Consider the following 8,426-nt stretch of genomic DNA (forward strand, 5'->3'; position numbering starts at 1 on the left):
ACCCAAAATTAGTAGGTTCCAAAAAAAATAAGATCGGATCAAATTTGGCTGTGCTATCAGAAAAATAGAATTTAAAAAAAATTTAATTTTGCTTCAGTTAAGTCACTTGTCTAAGCTTTTTTAATTAAATCAATTGTTGGGTATTTCGCTTCTCATGATTCATAATTTAATTATATAGGCAACTTAAAATACTTAAATGAAATCAATATGATATAAAAATATTCAGTAAAGATGACGAAGCTTCGCGAAGGTAAGAAATTCCTTTTTTATTGTTTATTTTTATATTATTCTTTTTAATTTTTTGCGCTTCAAATTTTTGTATTTGGTGCTTCACATTGATACAAATGTAGGTGTTGCATGTTGCATGTATTGTTCTCTAATCATGTACTCGTTTTGTTTTGCAGATCTGAAGTGTCTCACATCAATACTCAAAAAAGTAAATAATTCCAAACAAATTATGTTCTTAAACAATGTTTAGTGGTTTTAGGTCAAAAATGCTCTAAAACATTTGAAAGCCATTTTTTTAAAGGATACCGTTAAAATTGTTTTAAAAAATTCCGAAAAAGTCATTTTAAGACGTTTGATGGATATTTAGTCTTACAGATTATCAAAATCACTACTTCGGCTAATGATTAAATTTGCTTCAAAAATAATCAATCGCTTTGTCTCGTTCTCTCGAATTACTATTTTGGTTTTTTACATTTGTTTTTATTATTTTAAGCGTAGGTATTTTTTAATCGGATAGAAAGACTCAAAAACTAAACATAAAAGAGGCGAAAAAAGAAACAAAATTTTTAATTAAAAAATATAATTCCTATTTATTCATAAAATAAAAAATTGTATTTGTATAAAAATAATTAAAAAATAATATTGCAAGTTTTTTTAAAGCTATATTTATAAATATTTACAATTATTTAGTGACTAGCGCATTAAAATATTATCATTTACAATTACTAACTGGATGAAATCCATGGCGTATGTTGCTTTTCAAAATTTGGATTATTTGTTTGCCAACCTTTTGCTGATGGGCCAAACTTATATACTAATTTATGTCCATTTACAGGTTGAAAGATTTCTGAATCGTAATAATACCTGAAATTAAATAAAAGAAAGAAATTAATTTTTGATTAATTATTATACCTAAAATATATATTCAAGGAGAAATAGCGACATGTATATTCACAATCTAGTTCGATGACTATTATTTACTCTCCCCACTCTATGGTTTAGCCAATTTCTTGAATTTTACTAAAGATAAGAATACGTGCCTCTTTGTTTTCACCACGGGGAATGGAGCACATATACAATTAACTATGTATTATCTTTAGTAGGAGAATATCTCCCATCTTCGCTTTAATTAAGGTTCAAAAAACTATTTGTTTTTGGGCGGCCATATTTTTTTTATTGAAAATTTGTCCCCCTTTTTGCGGTTTTGAATATAAATTCATAACTTTGCAATTAGAGATAAAAAAAATCAAGTAGATAAATTTAGTGGCTTTCACATAAATTATAGTTAAGAAGATAACCGACCAATAAAAGCAAAGAAAGGGAGGAGTTAGTGGACTCCAGGGAAGCTTTCCCCCCCTCTTCTATGCTACTGATTAGTTTGACTCCCCACTAGAGTAAACGAATGAGACAGGCCATTCTTTGCGGGTTCCCCTACTTGATAACTGAGTTATCGACCCGGTGAAAAACTTCTCCCCACTTTTGTGACCATTATATCTAATAGTATGTTCCCCACTAGACTTAACGGGTGAGGTAGGTAAATTATTCTCTAGGTAATTAATTACCTGTTTTCTACTGAATCAATTTTTTTCTACATATATTATTATTAGCTTTGGGGCAAGTTTAAATATAAGGAATAATATAATATTGTGAAACATACCTTAGTGCCCTGCTAAATTTTTCAAAATTCATTGTAGTATTCCGTTTTCGAGATCCCCATATTTGTGCAACTCGTTCGGGTGTAACAAAACGAAATTCACCTTTTTCATGATTCTCCCATTTAATAATTGCTGGACAATAATTTGGATCGTGAAGTAAATTTCTGATGAATTCCCATAAACGTCCCAATGAATTTTTTGGTTCTTTCTTCTTTACTAAAGTTGTACGTCCACGCGGCCGACCACGACCACGTCTTACTGTATGTAATATACTCTTACTTTCGGGCATATTCGAAGGTGTGGTATCGGTGAATGTAGACAATACTGTTGGTAAATGTGAATTATAGTCAATTTCGTCAAGAGATTCAGGTCTGTAAAGATCATCTAATCGGCTTTCTTCTGGTTGCGTACATTGAGATTCTAGAGATTCCCGCCGGAGAGCGTTACATGTCTGAGGATCGTATCTTGGAACTGTAAGCAAACGAAACGAAATATTAGTAATGATAGCCTAGGATTGTGTAATCATCAGTACATCGACTAGTCCAAGAATAATTTAATACTTACAGATTTGAGAATGGTTACGTGCTTGAATGCCATTATATAACATTGGACCGTATTTTGGATCACAGATAATAAAATCTTCTAAAGTCATGCTGTACAAATGGGTACCATTTTTAATATGAGTAAAATTATCAATCTTAAAATCACTTGGATCGAAACAATTTTTTGCTATGTACGATTGAATCCATTGAATTGTATGATCTTGGGTCCATTGTAATGCTGGTGTGTGTTCACAATTTGAATCGCCTGTGACATCGGTTGATATTTGACCTTTTTTGAAAAAAAATAATAGTATTAATCTCAAAAGTTTTAAAAGTTTCACATTTACGATTTTAAAGTTTTAAAATTTGGAATATTGGAATAATTATTTCCAAAGCATTTAAACCTTATAATACTTCTTATTTTAAGTATTTAAAAAAAAATTTAACAACCACCGGGAATTGAACCCAGGTCCTCTCGCTTTCAAGCCGACTTCTTTAAACAAGAGACTAGACTTATAACTTAACAACTTGATTTTTAGAAGGACAATCTTAATATGAAGTTGTAAGAAAACAAATACTTACTGTCATTAGAACTGCTTTCGGATTCTCGATAAACATCTTTTAAAATATTTTCAACATCATAGTTCCAGTTACAGCGTAATTGAAAATAATTATCATCGGTTTCAACCTCATTCTGAAATATTTTAATTCAAAATTAGATAAAAATCGACCAACAAAAATTATTTTTTTAAATTTTTAATATTATTTTTGAAAAAATCTAAAGGAATATTTCGATTAGTAACTATTAATAAATTGGGCCTAAAATTTCCTTAATAGAGATTTAAATAATATTTTTTAATTTACCAGGGATTTGATAAATTTTATAAACAATCAAATTTATAAAAAATATATTAGTAAATGAAATAAGTCTTCATAATTTTAAAACTCGTCAATGAGAACTAATACAAAAAATTTTTGAAACTCTTAGACTTCGTAAGAAAAATAAATAATTAATTTTTTGGTAAATAAATACATAGTCTATAAATATTCATCAAGAACGGTTAAATTAAATTATTTATAAAAAGAAAATTGTTTATGAATAAAATAAGTCTTAAGACTTTAGACTGCGCATATTTTATTCATGTTTTTTTTATTTATTATTTGATAACAAAAAACAAAAACTTAATAATATCTCAATAACAAAAGGTATAAAATAAAAAAACAAAACTTATTAGACTTTTTCAAAAGAAAATTTGAGGGAAACAATTAAATAAACATACACATCCTATAATGGTGGCTTCGATAAAAAAATCCATGGTTATTTTTGCATACAATCAAAAACAAATAATATACACAAAAACACTTCACTTAATAGTCTATAGTCTATTTTATTTTTGGGTGCAAGAACTTAAGTTTCTTGAAACAACAATACAAACATAAACAATTTAACACTTCAACAAACAACAAACAACACTTGGCTGCGAAGCATAAAACATAAGATCATTGAATGAAATCTTATGTGCGAAACATTTAGTTTTATATGTTGAAGTATGACGTCAGTCTGGGAATTCCCCACACAGATTTATATACTTAAATCTTATATACTTACTTAAGTATTGTACTTAAAGGTATAAGAAGCTTGAAGACACTTTTGCAAACTTTTCGATGTTAATTTTTATTTTGTATTTTGGCGTCATTACAGTAATTGCTACGATTAAGACCTAAATAAAATCAATGATCTTAAAAATAAATCATTTTTGAAATAACCATACATATCTATAATTTCTTTAAATATTGTGGTCTTTTTATTTAAGGCGTTACCAAAAGTTAAAAATTTCTCATTTTGGTAACGATTTTCTAAAGTTACTATTTTATTCATGTTATTCTAATATTATTTTTAGGTTTGTTTTTAGAAAAATTCAAATTTTGATCAATTTTTTAATTATTAGTCCATTTTTTACGCGTTTATTTTGCTTTTCCTGATTTCCACCTGTCTGTTTTTGAGTTAGATCTTTGAAATTTTTAGTCGAAATAATGACTTATTATCATTTTTCTGATCGTATGTTGAAAATTATAAATACACAAGAAAATAGAAATATGATGATAAAGCATTGTATAAAAAAAAAAGTATAAACGTTGCGAAAGTCGTTTTGTTTCACGAAAAATACTGAAAAGAAAATTTTAATAAACTATAAAACAGTGCATACTTTTTTTCCAGAGTCGCTTGAATACACTCTACAAATCAGCTTGAATGTTTATATATCCATCAAAAGCTTAAAGTTTTCAACGCTTTTCAAAATTAAATTTCGTAAAAATTTTCAGTTCATCAAAATTTATTGATTAGTTAGTTTAATTTAAATAAAACACATTATCAGCATATTTCATTGCGCCTACACCAATTTTTATACCATGTATATATGAAATATACATAGTATATTAAGTTTCGTCCCAAGTTTGTAACGCTTAAAAATATTGATGCTACGAACAAAATTTTGGTATAGGTGTTCATAGAATCACCTAATTAATCCATTTCCGGCTGTCCGTCCGTCCGTCCGTCTATCTGTGGACACGATAACTCAAAAACGAAAAAAGATATCGAGCTGAAATTTTTACAGCGTACTCAGGACGTAAAAAGTGAGGTCAAGTTCGTAAATGAGCATCATAGGTCAATTGGGTCTTGGGTCCGTAGGACCCATCTTGTAAACCGTTAGAGATAGAACAAAAGTTTAAATGTAAAAAATGTTCCTTATAAAAAAATAAAAAACTTTTGTTTAAAACATTTTTTTGTAAACATCACTGTTTACCCACGAGGGCGTTAATTAGGTGCAAATTTTATAGTATGTATTAATATAGGAATATCAGTTGTGTGTGTGTCTATTTAAAAGTGAATATCTTTTGTTTTTTACGTGACGTCAAAAAAACAAACGATTGCGCATCAACACTGTCTATACATGGTATTTCAACAATTAACTCAGTCAATTGTTTATTTTCACTTGTTAGGGATATATTTATAAAAAATTAAAATATTTTTTATGAACTTAGAAATTTTGAAATACACTTTACAAGTTTGTAAAAGTAAATTATTTGAAAATGTTTAAATTGATAAAAAAGCCACGTATAGGTACTAAAATTTGCTCAATATAAGGTTGCTTCTTCATGTGATTTCTAAAAGAATTTAATCAAATTTTATTGGACTTTTAAGTTAAATTTGTTTTTATAACATTTCAAACTTTGTGAATTTCATTTAAATCAAATTTTTTTAAAAACCGTGGTCTGATCACTGCAACATGAAAATCGAAGTCGTCAGACTTTTATACTAAAAGAAAGAAATTGGCAACAAAATATGTAAAAATTGCAGACCTGTGTTTACCTTGTTTATTTGCTTAAAGAAAAAAGATAAAAAAAAAATTTGTCTTAAATTGGTTTTAAAATCAGCATTTTTCGTAGCTTTTTTCGAAAATGTACTCTGGTAATTAGTATGTATTTCATCCTTACCTAATTTCAAGGAAATATTCAAAATTTAACTGTCTTAAAATCAAATTTTTTGTGGTAGTTGAAATTTTACTGCTAGGTACCTCTTATAGGTACCATAAATATTTTTATAAATTACAAAACTTTGCGCCCCTATTGGTTCCAAAATAGTGTTTACCAAGTTAATAAGTTTTCCTTATTTGATTATTTTATTTAGAAAATGTCAATTATTATTTTGATCCTAAAAATAATACAAATAACGGGATAAAAATAGCTTTTATTAAAACAGTTTGGCATCAACAGGATAATAGAGCACTTGGAGATTTCAACATGCTTTCATATTTTTTGTTTATCCTTCCTACTTCCTCTAGTACGAAAAAAATATAAAAAAATCTTAATAATTTGAACGGCAAGAGCCTTTCGAAAGATGATGATTTTCTTGGGTAAAATGCAAAATAGATAATACGAGTATTTGTTTACATACCAAACTAATGATTACAAGTTTAAAAAAAAACATAATTCTTTCTTTGGGTTTTTTGAAGATCGCCGCTTATGGTATTTTTAAAAGGTTAGGTTTTATTAGAATTATGATATACCTATCTGTTTAAAAGAAATGGGAAATTCTTTTATCTTATTATAATAACTTGTTTATAATTATTTTAATCCATCATAGAAATTAAATTTATATCCACTCCGAAAAGGTTTTTATTTGGCAAAAATATTTTGTTAAAATTTATAAGTACAAGTATCTATATACGATCTAGAAAGAGATTTGAGGGCGGTAGAGCCATAGTAACATGTTATATTTGTTTTGTTTAAGGAAATCTACTCCAAAAAGATTTGAACACACATGTTTTTTGGCCTGTTTCTCAAAATACCATTTATTTGATTAAGAATCCCAATATTCAATTGTACCAAGAAAACAGCCGAAAATAGCCATCGCTAACATTTCTAGCTGTAACTATCAATATACGACATTGCAATTGGAGGGCGGTATAATCTATAGTGATACAAAAAAGATGTTTTATTTGTAAGGAAAGGAAATGTAGAAAATGTATTTTTAAGTTTTGAGGAAATTAATGATTTTATTGATTAATATTTATAAAAATAAATATTAATAACCATAGTTGGGCTAATGGAAAAACAATATTCTATAAAAATTATTGTTACTTAAGGTAGTTCTATCGGTAATAGACTTTGCTGCATTCAGAATTTAATGAAACTTGGCATAGTTGTCCATTATTATATCATAATTAACCAGTTAAATTTTAGGGGCCTTCAGAGAACTGAAAAAAAGATATTTTAACATTGATCCTTATGGAAAATCACAGATTTTATTTTATTTCACAAAACTGGACGTTCAGATTTTCACTTCTCTGAGGGCCCCTAAAAATTTAACTGGTTAATTATGATATAATAATGGACAACTATGCCAAGTTTCCTTAAATTCTGAATGCAAAGTTTATTACCGATAGTACTACCTTAAAAAAATAATCGTTCGCATACAAAAATTAATTCTCCATGAAGTAAAAGATCGGGATTTCTCGGGAAAAAAATGGTGAAATTTTTCAGATAGTTATCAACTGTAGGTCCTACAAATTCTTGGTCAATTACACCATTTTTGCATATCTTTCAAAGAGTTACCATCTCCTTGTGCAGAGTTCTTATTTTGAATGTTTGCATAAGCCCTGAAAATTAAACTGATGGCTTTTAGTCTAAATTCAATGCCAAGGACACATTATGAAAAAACGAAAACATGAGGATCAATAACTTCTTTTTAGGAGGAAAAAATAGTTTAATTACAAAAAATATTTTCATTCAATAAGACAAGTATTCAATAATCCAACTAGTTTTAAAATCTTAACCATCTGTTGATTAGTAGATTAATAACTGGTGACAAGATAAGATCTTTTTGTCTATACAGTTGCCTGAGAAACCTCGCGTTTTTGAGATAATCAGTTTTTGGTTAGAAGTGATTGAATTAATGTCTATGCCTGCCTGATCCCCTAACTAGATACTAAATGAACATACGAAACCACGTGGCTAGATAAGAAAAATTTACTTTAAGGCCTTATCTAGCTGTTTTTATTTCAGTAACTATTTTAATCCCCGAAGAAAATAGTTAAAATTAAAGTTTTTATTCAGCTAAGAAGAAACGTGTTGTCATCAAACAATCGTTAAATCGTTACAAAATCGTTAAATCTTCATAAAGCAGACAACATGAGCCATAGAAAACATCCTTTATTATTTGAAAGTGAAATTCAATAAAAGCTTGTAAATAAGAAAATTAAGAGAATTGAAGTGAAATAATTTTATGATTTCACATTTTTAAAATTTACATTCCGCCATCAAAATAACATGACGTAGACCCGTAAAGAATTAAATTGGCATAAATCATTACACCCAATAAATTATAATTATTAGGTACATTAAAAATAATTAAAAAAAAAAAAAAAAAAAAAGTACTTTGATAGCGACCTGTGTGCAAAGATAATGTGATATTAGGCAGATACTTTCATGAGGTCAGTCA

The 8,426-nt window shown here is 27.8% G+C and overlaps 1 protein-coding gene across 1 annotated transcript; it reads right to left on the bottom strand.

Moving 5' to 3' along the window:
- Positions 1 to 899: 899 nt before the first annotated feature.
- LOC123297898 (ETS homologous factor-like) lies at positions 900 to 3,910 on the bottom strand. The gene is made up of 5 exons (XM_044879720.1): positions 3,706 to 3,910; positions 3,008 to 3,119; positions 2,448 to 2,714; positions 1,886 to 2,354; positions 900 to 1,092 (listed from the first exon to the last, which is right to left on the bottom strand). Exons 1-5 carry the CDS (start codon positions 3,739 to 3,741, stop codon positions 954 to 956), a joined length of 1,023 nt encoding a protein of 340 aa, XP_044735655.1. The 5' UTR covers positions 3,742 to 3,910; the 3' UTR covers positions 900 to 953.
- Positions 3,911 to 8,426: the final 4,516 nt, after the last annotated feature.

The sequence above is a fragment of the Chrysoperla carnea genome, chromosome 4 (assembly GCF_905475395.1).
Source record: "Chrysoperla carnea chromosome 4, inChrCarn1.1, whole genome shotgun sequence".
Taxonomy (NCBI): Eukaryota; Metazoa; Arthropoda; class Insecta; order Neuroptera; family Chrysopidae; genus Chrysoperla; species Chrysoperla carnea.

What these genes read in the sequence shown, in the direction of transcription:
- LOC123297898 (XM_044879720.1), bottom strand. Translation starts at nt 3,741, where the DNA reads ATGGATTTTTTTATCGAAGCCACCATTATAGGATGT. An exon ending in AAGCCACCATTATAGGATGT is followed by an intron (nt 3,120 to 3,705) that starts GTATGTTTATTT and finishes AAAATATTTCAG; the next exon opens with AATGAGGTTGAAACCGATGA. An exon ending in AAATTTAGCAGGGCACTAAG is followed by an intron (nt 1,093 to 1,885) that starts GTATGTTTCACA and finishes ATTTAATTTCAG; the next exon opens with GTATTATTACGATTCAGAAA.